Source organism: Chaetura pelagica, unplaced genomic scaffold, assembly GCF_000747805.2.
Source record: "Chaetura pelagica isolate M959 unplaced genomic scaffold, ChaPel_1.0 scaffold343, whole genome shotgun sequence".
Lineage (NCBI taxonomy): Eukaryota > Metazoa > Chordata > Aves > Apodiformes > Apodidae > Chaetura > Chaetura pelagica.
The window spans coordinates 895,752-918,157 of NW_009952873.1; the positions used below are offsets into that span (position 1 = coordinate 895,752).

Genomic DNA, 22,406 nt, shown 5'->3' on the forward strand with positions numbered 1-22,406 from the left:
AGAGTGAGTTCTCACTGAAAGCAACAGGTGCATCTCTGCAGTTCCTCTGCTAAAGTTCAAATTCCATCTCCAAAGTATGGAACCACTGAAGTTTTCCCAATAAAGTAGTTGCATGACTTTGTTGAGATGGGCACATCTCTCTAATTGCTTTTTCAGGAACAGCCTAACTGTTTTACCTGATACTTTCAGGGAGGAAAACAATTTAAGCTTGACACAAGCTCCTGGAAGGGAAAACTTTCAGCCTGGATGAATGAAGCTTGTCAGAAGAGCAAGCAGCTGAAAGTAGGTGCTTGTAGTTGAATGTATGGAGCAGCCAAAGCTGCTATCACTGCTGCTGCTGATGCAGTTGCTTGAAATACCTCTATGCCCGCCCTTAATTGACCTAGGAGGGGGAACAAAGGACCTAATGGTGGATTTCAGTGTCTCAGGTGTGTGTGATGCAGAGGAAATAAAATGGCTGAAATCGATGGAACCTGTAAATTGCAGGCATGGGGCTTCGGTTTCCTGAGATCTGGCAGAAGGTGGCCGTGCTTTGAAGTCTTATTTTTCCTGTTATCCCTGCTCCACCTTGTCTCCTCATCAAGTCTGTGGAATGCCTGGTATGAAGGGAAGCCCTTTTTCATCTTCCTGGTCACAGCTTTGATCCGTTAAGTGCATTTTGCTACTTTCCTTTTTTCTCTTGCTATTCCTGATCATTTACTGTGCCTTTCTTCCCTCCTTTCCCTGTTCCTCCTGGTTTTCTTCCTCTACTTTCATCCCACACAGAATGAGGTATGTACTGTCTAAAAGAATAAGGAAGAACCATGAGTGGGATCTTCTTTTCTGCTGCATATGCTCATGCAGTTATGCCCTGCTCTGCTTTTCCAAAAATTCCAATAAACAGCAAGAACTCCAAGTGTGGTCACAACTGAAAATGTACACGAAGAATATATGCCATTATCAGTGCAAATGAGTTAAAACAATTGTGACTTTCATAAAATCTCTCCACAACTCCCCAAAGAGTCAATAAAACTGCATTTATGTGTGTTTATGTATCTGGGACTGCGTGGGTAGTGGTGGCTGAGGTTTAAGGCTCTCTGGGGAGATAAGGAGCAAGGATGCCACACATACACTGCAGGGAATGTCAAGACTATTCATAAAGAAGGAAGCAGTAGGGCTTTTCTTTCTTCTCCCTCGCAAAACCCGTAGCTATGGACTGGTATTTTATTTCCCTGCATTGACGGGTATTTTAACCAAATTAACATTCCAGACGTCTGGAATATATCGGGTTTTCTTTTTTTTATTCAATTTTTTTACTCCATGATGGATTTTCATTCCTGTTTTCTCCATGGAATATAACATACATTTGCCCTCTGATGGTTGTCCTCAAGGATGAATATAGGCTGAGCTACACTGAAAAGACAGTTCTCCAATATAAGATATTTCTGGCTGGACACATTATAAGGAAGTAATCTTTAGGTAGAAAAGGTAAGGTGGTCTCTATAGACAAAATATGTCTCCTGCAAAACTTGTGTATTCTCAGCAGGACAGTTTGTCAAACTGGTTTGGAATTAGGTGTGCATCTACCAGTGACCTAAAGCATTGACATTCACTTTAAATAACCCCTTTTAAGTTTAAAAATGTCTTGGTTAGAGGTGTCTTACTGTTACCAATAATTAAGAATAAGTTAACAGCCTTGCTTTATACTCATCTTTCTAATGCCTTCCTTTAGAATCAAGGGTTTGACAGTGCTAGTTCAAAACACTCATAGTTGCTGGAAGTTGGATCTGTTCCCTGAGAAGAATATAAATGGGAGCAATGATCCTCTCACAGCAGAAGGACCTGACCAAAACAAGCTCTCAAAGTACCAAAGCTTGTTTTACTGTGTACTTATCTTGGTCTTTTAGATGTTCCCTATGGGGAGCATCCATCAAACATCTTAACTGTTTGTTTGCTTCCCTTAAGAACCTTCAAAGAGAAAATGAGACTGAGTTCACGTTTTATACCAAAGCTGAGTCAGCAGCACTGTGGGATAAATGTGCTGCTGATCATAGAATCATGGAACTATTCAGGTTGGAAAAGACCCTTGGGATCACGGAGTCCAGCCATCATCCCTTCTCTACAAAACTCTCCCCTAAACCATATCAAGCAACACCACATCCAAACAACCCTTAAACACATCCAGGGATGGTGACTCAACCACCTCCCTGGGCAGCAATGACCTTTCAGGTAGTTGTAGAGACTGATGAGGTCTCCCCTCAGCCTCCTCTTTCTCAAACTAAACATTCCCAGCTCCTTCAAGCATTCTTCATAAGATTTATTCTCCAGGCCCTTCACCAGCTTCGTTGCCCTCCTCTGTACTCACTCCAGCACCTCAATCTCTCTCTTGAATTGAGGTGCCCAAAACTGGACACAACACTCCAGGTGTGGCCTCACCAGTGCTGAGTACAGGGGGACAATCACCTCTCTACTTCTGCTGGTCACACTATTTCTAATACAAGCCAGGATGCCATTGGCTTTCTTGGCCACCTGGGCACACTGCTGGCTCATATTCAGCCGCTTGTCAATCAGAACCCCCAGGTCCTTTTCTGCCAGACACTTTCCAGCTATACTTCCCCAAGCCTGCAGCGTAGCATGTGGTTGTTGTGGCCCAAGTGCAGGACCCACCACCTGGCCTTGTTGAAGCCCAGACCATTAACATTAGCCCAACAATCTAATCTATGCAAGTCTCTCTGTAGAGCCTCCCTATCCTCATGCAGATCAACACTCCCACCAGCTTGGTGTCATCTGCAAACTTACTGATGATATGGTCTATGTCCTTAGCAAGATCATCAATAAAGATGTTAAACAGAAATGGTCCCAACACTGAGCCCTGAGAAACACCACTTGTGACTGGCTGCCAGCTGGGCTTGGCTCCTTTGACCACCACTTTTTGGGCCCGACTGTCCAGCCAGTGCTTGATCCAACAGATCGTGTGCTCATCCAGGCCATGATGACTGGCTCATCCAGCCAGTTTTTTTAAGAGAGTTCTATGGGGAACCGTGTCAAATGCTTTTTGGAGGTCCAGATAGACAATATCCACAGCCTTTCCTTCATCCAGTAGTCAGGTCATCAGCTTATAAAAGGAGATCAGGTTTGTCAGGCAGGACCTGCCTTTCATAAACCCATACTGACTGGGCCTGATTGCCTGGTCATCCTCTATATGTCTTCTAATAGCACTCAAGATGATCTGCTCCATGACCTTCCCTGGTACTGAGGTCAGACTGACAGGTCTATGGTTTCCTGGATCCTCTTTTCTGCCTTTCTTATAGATGGGTGTTATATTTGCTACCCTCCAGTCCATTGGGACCCCCCCAGTTAGCCAGGAATTCAGGTAAATGATACCAGTTTGTCATCATTCATGCAGCCGTGGCAATGGATGGCAGCAGAGGAGCCATCCTACTCCTTTCTCTGAAGTGTAGATGCCTCCAGCGGTCCAGGGGAATTAAAAAGCAGCCTGAGTCTTAGAGAAGTTTGTTTCGTTTAACACGGAGTCCATCTGGTACCAGCAAAGTTTACATTCCTGTAAACTGCACAGTGTTGAGTTTTACTAGGCCACCTACTCTGCTGTTTTCAATTATAAAAATCTCTGAGTGTCCTGATGATGTAATTGATTTCAGGATGGGCTGAGCTTTTCAGGAAGCCGAAGATGCCAAGTATCTGTCTTGGCCTCTGCTTGAACCATACGAGAGGAGTCCCTGCATTATTAAGCATTTTGTGGATTTATTGTTTGTTGCGATTCTGGTTGCTTCAGGGAGTATTCCTGAAAGGCTTTTAAAAGACAACAAGTAGTTGATTACATGCTGGTTTGCTTTGTGGGAAAGCTGGCATGAGGCAGAGGTGGAACCACTGCCCAAATGGGCTCTTTTCGCACTTGGTTTAGCAAACCTGGCGATCTGGATTTCCTCCTCTAATTTTTATCTATTCATCATAAATATCTGTGAGACTCACAACTTGGACTCTTTGCCTACTCTTGAAGTAGCATTTTGCTGCATGGAGCTACCACCTATACAGTTTTCCTACACCTGTCCCATGCCTGCTCTCATGTGGGAATAACTGTGTGTGTGTTTTGGCACCAGGAGGCACCCTGTGCTGGTCGCGGTGGAGCAGGTGACAGGGAGTGGGTCCTATGATCAGTAGGATGTTTGGCAGCTTCATGTGGTTGGCAAATGCAGGGAAATCTGACTTGTAAATTACTTTATGCAAAGGAGCTGTTTAGCAGGTATAAAACAGTTAAGCTGTTGTAATAGGAATTTCTTTGATTGTGCTAACTAAAGACAAAATAAAGACTTTTGGCTGCTCTTAAGGTTGTCTGAGAGAAGTTCAACGTAACTTGTGATGTTTTTGCAAGCTGCAATTTTACATGTAAAATGCTACTGCATATTACATGGTGTGCATCACTGACACTTAGCAAACTTCTCATCCACGTCCCATTCATAGTTCATTTTATTTTAAGGCATAAACTGTGTTGTTCTTTGCCTGCAGCAGAAGGGAGATGTTTTTGTAGTTACTTTTTCTGAAAATAAGTAGTAGCCTTAATAAGGTTCTCTGGAAAACCATGTGGTTCTTGTAAAGCTTTGATGTGCTGAGCATAAACCATATGCTTACACCACTCCTACAGGTTGATCTGATGGGCAAACAGCTGGATTACCAAGCAATGAACCATGCAGTCTTTTGTGGTTTCCAGATAGGCTTCAAGACAACAGCTTTCTCAAGATGGAAGAGCTTTACTTATTAATTGTACTGTCACAGAAACATTTCTTAACTGAAGCTGCAAAGTAGCAAAAGCATTTGGAAGAAGGATTGGAAAGTTTAGGGCTCCCTGAACTCCTTTTTTCATTCATTCCCAGTTACTCATTGCTTTCCTTTTGGTTCCTTCTTGCTTGCCGCCTTCTCTGCTCTTCAGTGCAGAGCACTGATTTGCAGTTGGTGTCAATGCAGGGGTTTCTTTTTTTTCCAAGAGGTGATACTGCTCCACAACATAAACTGTGAGAAATCTGTCAGGATTTTCTGAAATGCTTTCAAAAGGCCTGCTCTGCAGTGGCCAGAGTTACCATGTAGTTGGTGCAACTTGCTAGTGCACTTCAAATTAAGTGACTTGTACCTAAACTCATGCCTTGAAACTGTAGTAGCTCACGTGGTGTTATGCTTGGTGCAAGGGAAGTGCAAGGTGTGGGCAGCATTTTAGTTACTCATAGGCAGGCAAAACAAGTGAAAATCAAGATGTTTGTTGAGTAGGCATTTCCTGCACTGTGTACTGTAAAGGATGAAGAAGCAACTACTGCCTTCTGTTTGCGTTCATTTTCTGGGTTTAATTTTCACCTCAGACCAGGCTTGAGAAGGAGCAGAGAGCTGGTAATGGTGCATCTTCTGTGCGAACTTGATCTGTGAGAAGCCAGCTCCATCCTGAACATGGCAAAGCAGTGGGGCCTGTGTGTCCCTACATCCCCGCAGGCGCTGCCCCCAGGGGTGGCTGCTTTGGAGGGCTGAAAATGCATGGCTTGGAGATGGCAGCTGCCTCATGAGTTTTGGGTCACCGGTTCAAGGTGATGCAATTTTTCAAGGATGAAGTTGGCAGACTTCTTGACACCAATAAAAAGTGCTCCTTATCTCTAACTGAAGTCTTGGATAAAAAGCTAACTGTTCTGCCTCATCTTTTCCCAGAATAATTCCATCTAAAGGAAATATTTGTAATGGAAAATTTCTGCCCAGAGTGTTGCAGTTAAGTTAAAACTACAAGTGAGTGAAAACAGGTTCTTGAAAAGAATCAGGCAGCATGATTAATACAGGGCTCTCCTCCCTCCACCTATAAAAATATAAACAAAATGCAACCCAACACTTATGTTCCTGCTGCAAATCGTGAGGGGGTTGAGTTTCATAAAAGGTTCCAGTAGGGAACAAAAGCCCAGGGTTTGATCCAAATGCTATTAAAATCACTGAGACTCTTTTCCTTTGGCTCCAATAGGCTTTGGAGCAACTCCATGGTGAAAACTTGAAGGCCAGCTTGACCTTTCATGGAGAGAGAAAGCTGAAGGCTTAGTTCCATCTCACTTGTACTTGCTGGAGCCTGATTAAAATCAGTGGGAGCTCAAAAAACTTTGCACTTTGTGGAGTTCAGCCCTTGAAGACCCATCTGACATTTAAGTCAGGTTTGGTGCTTAAATGTCAACATTTGTAAATAAGTAAACACCAAAGACTGAAAGTCACCTGGCTTGCTTTACAATATAGGATTTGGTTCCTAAGTCTTGGGCATGACACTTAGGGAGAGTTTTCTGGAGAGCAGTTATTTTGTAGAGAGCACCCAGATATACTTCTTTATTCTTGTTAAATGCTGCCTCTGTTTCTTCCTGGCTTTGCCCCATTGCTTTTGTCTGCAGTGTAATCTTTTCTCCATCTTGCCATGGTGACCAGGCTTGCAAACTTCCTACTATAGAAAATTTGAACAAAAAGCCAGATATTAAAGACTCTTGGCAGCATTAGGAAGTGCTGCAATCTTGTTATTTTGAAGACTTGAAGGGTGGAAGCAATTAGATGATAGACTGTCTTGAGGAATTTGGAGAGGAAATAAGATGCATTTTATATGCTAGATGTTTATATGCTAGATGGGAGAAATGTATGATGCTTTAATGGTTGGAAAGCTAACTTACATGCAGGTGTTGTGATTCATGCTGCAGTTTTTGTAAATCATTTAAACTGAGTATCCCGATACTGCTTGTATGTTACACAGAGGATCCACAAATGTTTTCATTCTGAATTTATTTTGTTTACTTGGTATTTATACCTTCTTAAAATTATTTGTCATTTTTCCAATAGTTTTCTAGCTTCTCTATGCTTAAAATATTCATGTTGTCTCTTCTGTATCTCTTTTTGTTTCTCATTGCTGTATTACAATGATGAAGCCTCTGTAAGGTTCAATAGAAACTGAATTATCATTGAATTAATGTCATAGGTATGGCACTGTTTGTTAAATCAAGTAGGCTCCTTATGTTTTGGCAACGCTTCCAACCTATATTAAAAGTATAGTTTTGGCTCCAGATACAGTTTAATTTTACTCATTGAGAAACAGGAAGGTTTTTATGAATTCTCCAAAACAATAAGCCACCTGTGTGTTTGTTTCTGCAATTATTTGTCATAACACCTTATCAGCATTATTGTAATTAAAGTTAAACATGCAGAATACACTTCAAAACTATGCTTAACGTAAGTTCAGTTATGCTAGACAGTTATTCCCATCTCTAGAGACTGAGGAGTTAGCTGGGAACAAGGAGTTTTTTCCATTTTAATAATGGCCTAAAATTAAATAACTGTGTTTGGGTGACCTTTTAAAAATGTGTCTTGGTGTAGTCTTCTGGGAATCTGAAGACAACGGTCTTGGTGAGATACACGTGGGGGTTTTCTGAGTGTTAAGGAGTTAATAGATCATCTAAAAAAAAAACAACAAACCAAAACCAGACCAGATTTTGATGGGGAAACTGCTGTGCATTATAGTGTGTGTTATTTGAAGTGGTCTCAATATTTTACTTAAGTCATGTGGAAAGTGCTTTGAAGAGTAAGAGTGATGTCATTATAACTGCATGATAGTTTAGAGTGGTTAAAACAATGTGCAGGGGTTTTTTTTCCATTTGAAAAATGAGTTATGGTTTGAAAGTATTTGAACAAATATTTGTTTTCTTATATTTCAGCTACCTGACTGCAAATAACAACCAGAATTTCTTGTATACTGCAAGGCCCTTTTTGAAGAGAGCTGCTTTGGTGATAAGCTATGTAAGTATGAATGAACTTGGACGTGTATTTCTGTGTACGTGATGAGAATGAACATTGTGTGGTAGTATCCCAAAAGAATCAGAAAGCTTTGATGGCAGTTCTTAATACAAAGTTAGTCTTGGAAAATAGTCTAGAAAAGTTCAGCTGGGCAGAGCCAAGAATAGTGCTGTGTTTTCAGTTCAAATTTTCTTTTAATTTATGGTGGCTGCCCTTACAACCGTGTAATCATCTGCAAGTATTTCCTGCCCTAAATACAGGGGGACTCTGTGGTGCTGGGCTCATGTTCCAGTGACGTGCTGTTAGTTCCAGTGCAGGGCTCAGTAGGAGTCAAAAGGAAAGCTCTGCCTGCAAATACCTGCTGCTTGGCACTCTCCAAGCAGGACTTGACACGTTGCAGGAGAGAAAACAAGCACCTTGGTGGGGGTGTGCAGTGCCCTGTGCTGCTCTAGGAGCTGGATCCCCTTGCTTGTCCCTTGACAAGGGCTCCCAGAAAGGTGGAGGAGTGCCAGCCCACAGAATTTCTTCCAGGGATTAGGATTACACAGCATGAGAAACAGCCGATGGAGCTTGTCCTTACACCTGTGCCAGCAGGAGAGAATAATAGCTTTTAAGACATCAGCCATGTTTTTCACCCTCTGTATTTATGTAGAGGTCAATAGCAAAACTGTGCATTCTGAGCCATAGCAGAGTGATGGATTTGTCCTTTAAAATGCTGCCTTAGCCATGGGGAGCTGAGACATGCTGGTTGCTGTCACTAATGCATGTGTGGAAGGGGAGGACACAACCACAGAACGGACTGTCTGTGCCCAGGCTGTTGGCGCATTTGTCACCTGCCTAAGGTGGCAAAATTGAATTTTTCATGAATGGCTGAGCTGCCTCACTTCTAGGCACAGAGCAGAGCGTGGAGAGCTATTGGAGTAAAGTATTTGCTGGAGGCCTTAGTTCTTCTTAGTAGGGTGTTGCTAACTGAGATGTTCTTCTTTGGAGGTGATCCTCGTGTTGTATTTCCGCCTCTGGATAATGGGAGGATCCATGCCCATGTTTTCGGAGCAGGACAATCCAGCTTCATTCTCACCATATTTCCTGACGAGGTACAACACCACTAATCAAACAAAAGTCATGAAAAGTGTAGTCTTGACATTATTTTCTCCCTGTGCTAAAATGTATTCCAGATGGTGAATGAGAATACTTGTTTTGTTGTCTTAATTATTTCTTCTTATTGCTCTATCTAGAATAGAAAGCAACCAGCATTATCTGAAAACCAAAGCACACTCTGGGTCCTGTAGAGTAATATTACAGATGCTTTGCCACTGAAAAATGTGGGCTTATTTTTATACAAAGCCAAATAATATAATTTCATTGCCTGAGCACAGAACTGGAAAGCTCAGTGACTGATGCCTAATCCTAAACCATAAAACTGGCTGCTCCTGAGGTACAGGACACAAGCATTCAGTTTTGGCTTCAGCTGAAATTTGTATAAAAAGGGGATGACCACACCTGTTGGTGGAATATCCGTGGCTGATCAGTGAAGGTGGGACCCAGTGGCACAGAGTAGTGACCTCCCACTGCACAGCTCTGGCTGAGCCTAGGATGGTCTGCCATGGATTAGTTAAGAACAGTGAACTGAAGTTTGTGGTAACAGATTTATTTTATTTTATAACTTTTTTTTTTTTTTAAGATACCTAAATGGTATCTTAATAAAATAAATACCTTATATTTGGTATTTATTTTTTTTCTTGCCTGGGACCCACTGTGTGGCTAGGTGGGTGATACTACATCCCTCTGGCTCTGCTGGGCCAGACCTGCAAGGCAGTGACAGCTGCGACTTAGCCCTTCCCTCCAGGCGTAGCCTGACCAGCAGTCTGAGAAGGTGGTAGAAGGTCGATTTCCTCCTAACACAGGGCCATGTGCATAACTATTTGCTCTGTTTAGCTGCTGAACTGGGGAAAGACACTTTAGAGGCTTCTGAAGGAACTGCCTGATGTCTCAAACGAAATGGGAAGGGTCCTCCTCTGTGTCACTTTCTGGCCTTGCTGGCTCCACATTTCCCCCAGCAGAACTGCAGCTGAGACACAGGTTAAGACCAAGTAATCCTTATTCAATATCTGCTGCAGAATTGGATTGGATCTCATTTGGGATACCTTTATGATAATATGAAAACAATTGCTATTACCATCAAGGCTAAAAGTGCTTCCAGGAAGCATGTTGTCAGATTTGGAAAGCTCTGATCTGTTTGCAGCATTTCTGACAGGGTCATTAATACCAGACTCTGTGCAGCACAGCATGAAGGATTTGCTGCTGTCCCTTTTTGCTATGTTTATGCTGAGATGGAAGATCAAGTCATAAGTGATCCTGGCCTGATTCCAATTATGTGCTCTGTGCTGCAAAAGTCTTTTTTTGTGTGTTTGTCTCTTTACAACTTGTAATGACAGGGGAAGGTTTTTTAAACCCAAAAGCTAAGTCTTTCTTGGAGTATGAAACAGTGACTATTTTTACCACTGGCACTGTGGGTTTTATTAACAGCTTTATGAAAGACAAGTGAGAATGCTGCTGGCTGAGGTCCTCCCTGGCCCCAGCAGCAGCCCTGGCTTCTTCTGCAATCCAGAAGCACCCACCTTCCCCAAACCTAATTAAGGAAACCTTTGCCAGTAAAACCAGTATTATTGTTCTTTAGAATCTGGGGGGATTCTAAAACCCTGTAGTTAGCTCAGGTCTTGCACTTCTACTGAGCTTGATCTTAATCCTTATTGTAGCCTATTTACCCAGAAGCCTCTATGTTCCATCCAGAATACATTTCAGGAAGCCCAGATGCCAGACATTAGGTGGCTTTCTAATATGCAGAGTTAAATTTAGCTGGTCAGTTCCCTCTCTGCTGACATAGCACCAACCTCCTGTGGCTGATGCTCAGGCACAGGTCCTAACAACAGAAGCTGAAAGGTATGTTTGTTGCTGAATCCTGGTCAGAGTCCAGTCAGGAGACAGGACTGGAGGCAAGGCTTCAGCACTGGCCAAAGTTCATCCAGGAGAAAGGGTGCGAGGCAGAAGTAGAGATAAATGAGAGCCTGTGTCTGAGGGGCCCCATCCAGGAGATGGTTACCTGCAGCACAAGTCTAATGTCCATCCAAGAGACAGGGCTGAGCTGAAATGGGACTCCTAGAGCAATGGTCATTAGGTGTGGGGCCAGGTAAAGCTCATCAGGGCTTTGACAGCCTCTTGCCACAGTTCAGTACCTGCTGCTTGCCCTGACGTGAGTCTTGTTGCTGACCTTCTGTGATAGTCTTTGTCCTCTCCCTCTAGGCATTGTAGGATGTAGAAAGATGCTGGTTCCTGAGCCTCTGATGACCTTATTAACCCTAGTGTCCTAGCGTAAGCCTTCATCTAAGACATAAAGTACCTGCAGAATCTGCCTACAGATTCTTCTCTCCAATTCTTGTTTCTCCAAACTCAAACCTTAAGCTGACCACTACCTTGAACTTGCAGACAAACAACCTGAAAGGAGCCAAAACCCATCTCTCCTGATGCCTTGCACCACCCTAAGCCTGTAGGATCCACCTGCCAGCACATGAGGTTTGCTCAGCAACACCTCCTTTCCTGAAGCCAGACCCTAACCCTTCACTTCAAAGTAGTCAATGACCCACTGACTGCCTTAGAGCTAGCTATGGGCCCAGCTGTGCTGCTGGCAGCAGTCTTCATGTTAGACCTGGGGCGTTCACCCACAAATAAGAAACCAGAGATGAGAGCTGGTTTATTATTGTTGTATCTTGCCAGTCTCATCAAGCAGTGGGAAGACTAGTCGATGTGGATGATATCCTAGAATAAGTTTAAGAACATCTGGCATGGCAAATTTTTGCCAAATGGGTGAGTGGTCAATCCTGCAAAGCAGGCTGAGATGTGGTGGCTGTCTCTGAGCTGACAGCCCATGATTCACCCACTGACCACAACCCTTATCTTGGCAGCAAACCCTTTACTTCCTCACTTCCTCTTTCAGACTCAAACTATAACTGTCACCTGAAACTTTACCATGGTTGGAGCTGAAGCTCTTGCTGCAGAATTGACATTGTGCCAGTCACCATGAGTGCAGGACTGTGATGTCAGATGGAGCAGCAAGGTTGAGTGGTGTTGGCTTGGTTTCCAGGAAGATCTGTGTGTCTGGCCAGCGGGAAGGTGAGGCTGAGGTGCAGGGCTGGCATTGAGCTCAGGTGCAAGAAATAGGGAAGCTGAAGAGATAAGATTGTTTTCCAAGCCTGTTATTTCCATAGAGGTGGTGTTAGCTGAGTAAATTGCTTGGAGGTGGATTTGGAGGTTATACGAATTGCTGTCCCCAGTGTTAGGGACAACATTAGGTGAGGGTCTAGGACATCAAGGCTTGAGGATATTCAGCATCCAAGTAGGTGCTGATTTATGTGGTTGCTTACCCAACTGGCAGGATGTCCAGTCACACAGGAGAGTTTGTGATTATGGCCCAACCTCAGAGAGGCTGCTAAGCAGTGTGTGTTCCTCAGCTGTGGACACCTACAGCAGCATATGAAGAACTGGTGTAAGAAGCTTTTATCAAAGTTTTGAAGGCAGCAATTAGGTCACAGCACTGAATTTAAAGGCAGGATGCTATTTGCAATTTGGGCAGAGTTGGGAGGAAGGGAGTGGAAGAGCTAAGTTTGGTGTCCAGACCAGAAGGGAGAAGCCCTATGAATATAAAAGAAAGGGCAATGTTGGGTGGGGATCTTGAGGTACTTACTAACACTTTAACTGTGGCTGAAGCAAGCGTTAGTGCTCAGGCAGTGGGCAAGTTGTTTTGTAAGTCTGAAGATCACAGAGGGCACAAATGGGAGTTTCTGTTTGCAAGCAGTTGTCTTTATTTGCACTGAGCTGGAAATGTGGTTATTGTGCATGTCTTGCCAGGGTAAATGTTCTGGTTTTCAGTAGAGTTGAAAGTTACTGTAAGACTTGGCCAACTCTGTGGGGCTAGGAGGAAGGCTGATGACAACAAGTGGAATAAAAAAGAAAAACCATTTGCAAATATGTGGCAGTCTTTGTGAAATGCATAAAGTTAGGTCTGGAGTTGGAGTCTTGGCTGACACAGGATAAACCCCAAGGAATACTGCTAACTCTTGGAAGGTTTCTGTGTCACCTGATGAGCTGTACAGGCACAGTTTGTCCAGAGGCTGGCAAGGGTTATTGGAGGTGGCTAACATTAGGGGTAGGTTTGTAAGTATGAGTAATGTGTAAGTAAGCATTGAGTAAAGTGTAAAGATGTAAGTAAGTATTGAGTAATGAGGTCAGATTTTGTCAGCCCTTATGGTGTAAATTAGGTGACAAAGGGTGCGAGAGTAGCCTGTGCACCCATGATTGCACGGAGGAGGGGAGCATATAGAAATCAGGGTGCATTAAACACATCTAAGAACAGACAGGTTCCAAACAAGCCAAGGAGGGGATTTGCAAAAAGTAATTGAGCTGGGGAGCTCCTTGCTGAGGGATGCTGAGGGATGCTGAGGGATGCTGTGGGTGTGCTGAAAGTTTATGCAGGCTCTTAGAGAGATTTGCCAAGATAAAAAAAGAATTCCAGGCTACTAAATATGCAGAAACCACATCCAACTGAGGGACATCATGCTAGCTAGGAAATGGAATAAAGTATTGTGTTCTTATTCTGTTCTTATTTGGTTTGCTTGGCATTAATTTTCAGACACTGCTGGACAGACCTTTGGTGTGGCCCAGTTTGGCCTTGGAACACGACTGTATGTTCTGTGTAGCCTTCTCCAATCTTGGACAGCACAAATGTATACATTAAAGTAGACAGAGAATTGATTCATTTAACCATTGGAAGACAGACTTGCAGAAACAGTGACAGTTTTTCAATCCTTGGAGAAAAATAAAATCATCTTTTCATTATGTTCACTAAATTACTGTCCTTAAAATGACAAGTCAATGAGGATGCAAGTAAATGCTCTGGAAGTCAGAACAGAAATGCTTTGGTCCTTGCAAGGTACTGGATTGTCTATTATTTTCAAATACCTCAAAACTTCCAGTGAGATAGATGAAACCCACATTTCCATGACCTTCAGTGTATTGCTTGGCAAGGGTGATCTGAGAAGATGAAATCTGTCCATCACTCCCTTTCTCAGCGGAGGCAGAAATGAAGGTGTTGGGGATCCTGCTATTTGTAAGCGTCACCATGAGAGCCTGTCCATGCAGGCTGGCGGAGGCTGCTGCAGAAAGGAACCTACCTGCTCCAGTGGCCTACCTGAAAGGACACACATTTCCAGTCATTGTGACTTGCCATCTCGAAATCTGCTATGGGTGAGCTGTTGCAATGGAAAACCCAATCCCAAACATCTGTTACAACATTCTTGCTTGTATCAGACGGAAGTTGAGGGAGAATGCAATTAGGAAGGTTTCGAGAGCCACCCAGCTTTAGGTAAACAGTGTACTGGAGTGCAGCTCCAGTGTGAGCAGGGTGTTGAGCACTGGGCTGTCATGCCTCAGACGTTTTGCACAATGTTCCTTTATTCTGCTGTTCTTGAGGGGAAAGAAGTAGGAGGCCCCTGAATAAACAGATTGTATTACTAACACCCTGGTAAGAGAAGGGAGAAGTCTATTGTACAACGTGTCTCGAGGTGTGTGAAACAGATTAATTGCTACCAGTAATTTCAAACTAAGAAAATGTTTTTTAAAAATACATCTTTGGGAATCAAGTTATTTTAATTTCTGCTGGCACTTGCCTTGTAACATCCCTAGGCTGATCACTCTGGGCACGAGGTGGACTTATTTGTGCTGCTGCATGAAATAGTTAATGCATTTCTACTCTTCCTTGAGATAACATTGTCCTGTGGTTGAACTGCTCTCTCTGTAAGCTGGCTTCTGTATTTCTTTGCTATTTCAGTCAGGTAAATGAGAATTCAGAGCTGCAGAAGCTGAAGAAATGCTTATACGTAAAAACTGGCACATACTTCTTTTCCTAGAGATTTGTGACTGCTTTCTGAGCAAGGCATTTAACCGTTCCAGTTTTGTAACTATTGAGAGGCCGGAGAAGTTCTACATCCTTTGTCAGTGGTTTTTGTCTTGGGCCCAGAGGTGCTTAACTTCAGCCCTGTGTGTACCCTCTGGACGCACCCAGCATTCAAGGATCACTTTTAGATAAAAGGGACAACAACAGAGTTGTATACATTAAATTTAAAAATGTATTCTTTACTACAAGGGCGCTGGGGGTCAGGCAGGCAGCCTGTCTGGAAGGTGGTGCTACAGAGCAAGGGCCATCCTAGAGGTTCCCAGAGCCACGTGAAAGCTTTCAGCATCTCTCTCAGTTAAGTTTTCTTGATTTAATGAACAAGACTGAGGTTTTTAATGGGTCATGGCACTTGCTGCAAGCTCTGGTTACACAGGTCTTCCCTACCGAAAGAGCTTGCATGTGAAGCAGAGGGGGAGAAGCCAAAGCTCATGCTATTGAATCTTACAGGCAATGCATTTTGCTTTTCAAAATACTTCCATGCAGGAGGGCTAGACTGTAGCCAGTCTCTGAGGCACAGCAGTGTGCCCAGGACATCCCTTTGGCTTCCACTGGCTTGGGGTAGGCAGTGCTCCAAGCTGCAACAGACCATTTCCAGAAATGTTACCGCAGTGGGTTTATGAGCTCTGGTTTTAATTTCCTGAGGATCAGCCACCAGTATCTCAGCAGCTGTCCAAGGACCCTCCATCCCCTGCCACCTCTGTGAGCCTCTCCTGAAGTCATTGCCCACCAGTGGCTGGGGGGTTTCAGCTGCAGGACTTCTGGAGCCTGCCGCTGTTGGTGGGGCTGGGGGTCATGTTTGGTTACAAGGCACCCTCTCACTCACAGCACATGGGGGGTTGTGGAGGGAAAACACTATGAGATCAACTCTTGACAGCAGGCTCGGGTTTCACTTGAAATTCACAGGCTCTTTGAAAGTCTTTACTCTTCAAGAATTTGATATTTTTCAGATTCTTAGCCACTATGTTGAAACAACTGAGAGAGAGCTGTTCACCAGATCAAAGCTCTTCAGGCTTTGAAGATACAGAGGAAAACATAGTCTGCCTTTCCTCCTGTGCCCCTGGTGCACACAAACACACCTTCCAGAGGAGCTACCTTGCTATTCATCAAGCTGCAGCTGCCTGCTCATCCATATCTTTGTCTTTCCTACTCCTGCCCTCTACTGACTGACAGCTCTTCCCCCCCACGTATAAGTTTTGATGAAAGGGATTCCACAGGCACTTTTTCCAGTTACAAGTATTTTCTGTCTAGCTGATCTAGATGTTAAATTGGAATTTGTCTGTTGCTTGTTTGTTTAGTCTTACTCCACCATCACCAAATGTACTGGATAGACAGAGTGTGATTTTTTTTTTTTTCTAAGGCCATGAAAAGAAAATGTTTAGGTTGACAATATACAGAGCAAGAAAATAAACTCATGTGGGTAGGTATGACTGGACTGGCAGCTCCCCAGGGGAAGTGCAAATACATACAATTTAAAGACAATATCTTTAAATACCATCACCTGGTTATAATTGCAGCCACATGTGGCCTAGGAAGACATTATTATGAGGCAGCTCATCAAACACACTTGGATTTGGGGCTTTGCAGAGGATGAAGAGAGCCTTGAGGTGAAATCAGTTCAGTTGTTAACGCAAGTGAGTGAGAAGCTCTTTTCTGTACTAGTGGAGCTCTTCTCACCCTCAGAGTGAACTGAAACCTTCGTGAGTCTCTGGTAGTGTGCAGGTCTCCTCAGAAGAGCATTAACAAGGTCTGTTATTTCTAAAAGGGCAACGACTCTCTTCCTGCTTCTGTTTCAGATTGCCCTCTTCTTTGTGCACCCCCTTCTTGTCCCTAATACCAGTTAAGTGCATTGTTACCATCTGTCTTCTAGGTAGGGCCTTTTTTTTTTTTTTTTTTTTCCCTTTTTGTCTCCAACTAGAATATTTTGCCTTTGCCTGACTGAACCCCCCAGTACAGGAACATCTTCCACTTCTGGATGCAAACCCTCTTGTGCCTTTGGGGTAAGGTGGCCACTTGCTTTTTGTCAGGAAGGTGATGGGTTGTCCCAGAGCTATGTAGGTGGTAGGTTGCACCACTGTATACACCTAGAAAGAACAGGGTCACTGGCCCCTACCTTTCCGTGCGGCCTCAGTAGGGCACGGTGTGAGTCTTGTGATAGTTTGTGTAGCACAGTTTTGGAAAAAAAATAGATATAATCTCAGTCCCTGGGAGCTAGGGGAAAAAGCTTAAAATGCTCCAAAATCAGAAAGCAAATGAAACTCCACGTAATTTTCTATAATTCTCATATTTTCTTCTATTTGTTTTTTAATTTTTTTTTAATCTCTTCTCACATCCCTCATGTGCTCTGATTACTTGACTTTGGCAGAGCTGAGACTAGGGCTCTTCCAAGCTCATTAGTCTATTACAGCAAAGGATTACAGACTTCCTCAAATATTTTTTTGTGTCAAATTGTTTATGGCTTTAAGTAGCACTCTTTACTTTGATTTTTTCAGCAGAAACAATCAGTTCAGATAGTTGTTTTCTGCAACGGCTTCTAGACATGAATCATCCTGTATTTATGACAAACAAAGCACACAACAGTAGATTTAAACTAAAAAATTTAACACTAAACAAAGTGGATTGCCATGACAACACTTGCTACCTACATGAGGAGCTCTGTTTTTCTGAACATGCCAGAGATGCTGAGAAGTGAAAAGAAACATTTGCTACCTGCTGAAACTTGGATTTCCGTGTTCAATTTGCAAATTAAAAAAATAGCTCTATTGTGATGCAAATGCTGTTAACCAGTCTGGGGAAAAACTGATTGCCAATTAAGAGGCAGATTCTTCCAGCCACCTCTCCAATACTCTGTTTTGCCTGGGATTAACTGATAGAGCAGGAGATGTCACAGACAAGGATTTCTCCCTCTTGGAATTCAAGCAGACATGAACAGCAATACAGAGAGGAACATTAATTTAAAATGTAATTCACTTAGTCAACTGATTAAAAGCAAATACTTTTGTTGCCATTTGCAGGTAGGCTGCTGAAATTTAATTAGCTCCTGGGCCAATTCCACAAATCTTTTGAGTCTTTTAAAAATTTGCAAATTATTTGCTTGTCGTGTCAGCTTTGGTGAGAGTGTTCTTTGAAAGTTTCTTCTGGCATTTATCTTTTCCCCCAGTTATCCTTGTGATATGAGAACCACACAAGATGTAAAGGAATATCACGTACTTTTGAGAGCTGTAAGTAAAGAGCAGCGCTGAGTTGTGAGGAGCTATTATTAGCATCCTGTTATTTTTCTGTTCCTAGTACCTAGCATGGCAATAGTTTGCAGTGCTTTATTTTATACAGCCATCCATCATGTTCAAGGACAGATTACCAATGCTGAAAGTGTATCCAAACTTTTAGCTGGATGAGAGCTCTCTCGGGGCTTTCTTGCAGCTTACAGATGCCTGCTAAAATCATGCAGTGCCCTCCTGGATCTTGCTTTCATGCCTGCTGTTGGCATGTGTGTCTTCAGTGAGAGCCTTCAGGCTTGACAACAAGAGATGTGGCTGAGGAGGATGCCTGGAGAGGTGAACCAGTCAACTGTACATAGAGGCTAAGAACTGTCACAGGCTTTAAAACAGTTCACCGCTGTTGACAGAGTGTATTGAAGACACTAATTATTGCTGTAATGGAATGGATCAATTGTCCATCTCCTCTGGGACCTGCCTCTGGCAGCAAGTTACGTGTGGCTCCCGAGGAAGATGGAAACCCTACAAGCACACAGAAGGAGAGATCTGGTTACAAACCTTTCTTGATCAATGCGTGTCCTGGAGCGTATCCTCTCATCTTCAGGAGCAGTCTGTCCTAACCTTCCAGCAGAAATATATTAACACACACTATGGCCACACTAAATTCCTCTTAAACTTTGGTAAACTGACTTGCATTTGCAATGGCAGCGAAGTGTATTTATTTATTCTGTGCTGCATAATAATTTATCAGCTCTTGCCTTATCAGCAAAGATGCAGAAAACGAACTACTCAGTCTTTTAACTGCAGTGCTGCAATTTGCAAAGATCCCCAGTGTTGTCTTGTTCATTCCTATCCAGCAGTCCAGACTGAGTAAGCAGAGGAGGGTTTCTGGTGTGCCTTATGTGCCTTACACAAACTGCCACGAATATTGTGGATGCTTATTGAAAATTATAATAAGCCAGACCATAAAAGGACACTCCCTCCAAAAACTGGCCTCTTCTAAGTTTTGTATCACATGCAAAACCAACTCGGGGCTTCTGAAAATCCTGTCTAATACACACACTTGCAACAGTATCACACGCCAGAACATGATTCAGATCGCCATAAACAAACACGCTTTTTCATTTTAAAAGTTAAAGCTAGAAATGAATTTGTTTGGCTTTTTAGTAAGTAGGTGTAAATAAATGCTGGCAGCCTTTTCTGAGCTGACGTTATGTTGAGGCTGGTACAGAAGTCTGTTTCTCATTGTGGCCGAGCAGAGGTGGGGCCAGGCCACACATAACATCACGAGTGAGCGCCTTGGCATGATTAAGCTCCACCAGATTTAGCATTGCTGTGTTTCTCTGTAACACAGGCCAGAAAAGCTTGGCTTGGTGACTAGAAAGGACCTATTTGTTTCTTTATAATCACTGAATGGAGAAAACTGTAAGAAGGGTTTGAGTAAAATTAGATTTATGTTTTTGAGGGATGCTTTCTTAAATAGAAACTGGCTTTTTTAATCGCTGCCTGTATTAAGAGGGAAAATGGATTTTTCTCTTACTTTTCACCTTGTTTACTGCCTCAGGATGGTGCAGGGGAGGAAAATAGAGGGATGAATAAGAAATCTACCAAATGGCTGAAAACCTCAAGCATGTAGGAATATTCCATTTTCCATCGGAGTTGGGAGCTTAGAAAGATTCATGAGGAAACGGGAATGTGTGTTTTCCATTGTTTACAATGAAACATTATTCCAGCTATGTATGCCTCCCTGCTTTTGGGTTGCTGGAGACACTTGATTTTGGGATGAGAAGAGAAACCGATATCCCACCTGTTTGTGGTTATTTTAAAATGTTTTCACAAAAATTTAGGCCTGTTTTTTCCTTGTGTCTTAAGCCCAACACCCATCTGGGAACTTCTATACCCGTGTGTCTGGGGTCACATTTAGCTTCAGTGTCTTACCCCTTCTGCCATAAATACAATACAATGTTGCAAATGCTCTTGTAAGGGACTGTATTTTGACCCTAAAGATGCACGTTTCTAAAGGGTGAGTGAAACAATTCTCTGTCTACATGGCTGAACATCTCTTGGGGGTCCCTTGTCGTTGTTTTAATAAACCTGGGAAGGTACCGTGGCAACTGTGTGTAATAACAACAACCCAAGCAGGCTCAGATGGAAGAAATCCTATACGGGACAGAGTATAATTTCATTTTTTTGAGTATTTGCTGTCTTCAGTGCTGTGTACAATGTGAATTTTTCTACTTGCAAACCAGAAAAGTGTTTTTGTTTTCTAAGGCTGTCTCAATTTGGCTTGCTTGACTTTGTGATTGCTGGAATAATCTCCAGCCTCTTGCACAGAAAAGTATTTGAACTTTTGTAAATGTGGTTTGAGGGGGATGCCCTTTTGGCAAGTAGGTGCAAAACAGAACGAGACGGGGGGGTGAGGGGTGAGGGGAGGGAGAGACAGGATGTTGGTTTTAATTTTTTTATATTTTCTTTTTATTATTTTTCTTGTTTTGCTTAGGCCAGTTGCATGCATGTTGTTCTTGTTCAATCTTAAAGCCCTGCATACTTCCCAGAGGGCAGCGTGTTCCCCATTTCAACTCCAAATTAATTTCCTCTCTAAGAGAATACCAAATAATGAAGATTACAGCAATTTGCAAGGTTCTCTACTTGTCCATCACTTCTGTGGCACACCTGATGCAAGCTGTCCTCAGCCTTAATAAGCTGCTATTGGATCAGCCAGGGATCACCCTGTGCCTCTTTTCTTCTGTTTTTTCTCTCTGTGCTGGGATGCTAAGAGAAAGGTCAGAGAGAAATCTGACTTCAATTGCTCAATATTGTGCACATAGGAGAAATCCTAAATTGTAAGTTAAACCCAGCTAGAGCGATATTTAGTATTGCAGGAATGATGCAGTGAACTGTGAAACAGTTCAATAGATGTATGTACCTGCTTAGTTGTCATTCACTTATTGTTGAAGCTGGTCACTTCAAAATTGTAACATCTGTATGGGAGGTGAAGATTTCTTAGTTTTCCAAAGGCTGGTGCATAGAAACCATGGAAATATTACTGAAAATATTACCTCTTATGTTATTTTTTTAAATGACCTGTTGAAGTGCCCCTTACCTATATTAGCATTTCTTTATATACTAACAGAGAGGTACAGTATCACCTGTGTGTATAGAGCTGTTTATTTTTTTCCCTCCTCCCTTACAGTGAGTGATAATTGCCAAAGAGAAATGTTTTGTGTGTTGGCAGTCATTGCATTTATTAAGTTGCCTGTTTTGCTTTTGCAGGTTCCTAACTTATTCCTATCTTCTGGCCTTCAATGCTTGGCTTCTGCTGGCACCGATCACCCTATGCTACGACTGGCAGGTCGGCAGCATCCCTTTGATTGAGTCCATTTGGGATGCCAGGAACTTAGCCACAGTGTTCCTGGTGCTGGTGATGGCATTGCTCAGCCTACACTGCATAGCTGCATTCAAGGTAACACTGAAAGACAATGCAATGCAACATTTCCCTTTAAAATGTTTTCTTTCCTAATCTTCAGATGAAATGGTCAGTAAGTGCAAGTTTTTCTCTCAAATGTCTTGGACTGAGGTGAAAAAAACATACTGCTACCTAAGTAGTGCAGGCAGGCTTAACAGATTAAAATGTCCCTCTAGTTGAATGTCTCAGTCTCTAATTGGTCTGATTTGAGGGCAGATCTTGGCCTGGAGTCTTGCATTCAATTTCTGTTAATGATTCAAACCCCACTGAAGTTGTTAAGTGTCTCTGCCTCTCCTTTAAGTCATTAGGCTCTTTGACACTTGCTTCGAACAGGACTGGGACCTGTCATCTGCAGAGCCATTTGGAAATGAAATAAATAATTGTATTTATACCTTTGCTATGCTTCTGAAACCTAAATGTTGGATATGTCTTGATGAGAAGATTTTCCATCAGCTGAATAATCGAATGTGGGAAATCTGAAATTATCTCAAAATTGTTATTTATCATAAATAACATAATTGGAAAGCCAGGCTTCACAATTTGGCATTTGAGACCCACCATGAATCATATTGCAGAAAAGAAAGTGATGTTGTACTACACTTGTCAGAGGTCAGATATGAGCTTTCATGGAAGGATATTTGCAGATCATAGCGAGTTGCAAGCTATTCCTCCTTCAGTTGTATACTAGAAGCTTCTTTAGGAAAGATGTTGGTAATCATTTTTAGAACAGTACAAAAGTTTCTCTTCCTTAAACATAGGTATCACTGGAAACCATAGTAGGACAGTGACAGGTTTTTAATACCTATGTTACAGTAAAATGTGCAGGTCATGTACATGCCTCAGTCTGTTCTGTTAGTCTTCTCTGTGCTGCAGAGAATGAACCAGACAGTTTGAGACTGCAGAGTTACTAATTTAGGCTATACATTGACAGATGCTGTATGGG

The 22,406-nt window shown here is 42.7% G+C and overlaps 1 protein-coding gene across 1 annotated transcript in view; it reads left to right on the forward strand.

The window, feature by feature from the left end:
• Positions 1–22,406, forward strand: part of TMTC1 (transmembrane and tetratricopeptide repeat containing 1) — a 132,177-nt gene that overhangs the window by 36,283 nt on the left and 73,488 nt on the right. The window contains exons 5-7 of the mRNA XM_009995190.1: positions 7,701–7,782; positions 8,770–8,873; positions 21,271–21,460. Of these exons, the coding sequence (XP_009993492.1) occupies positions 7,701–7,782; positions 8,770–8,873; positions 21,271–21,460 (376 nt within the window). The remainder of the gene's footprint in view (positions 1–7,700; positions 7,783–8,769; positions 8,874–21,270; positions 21,461–22,406) is intronic.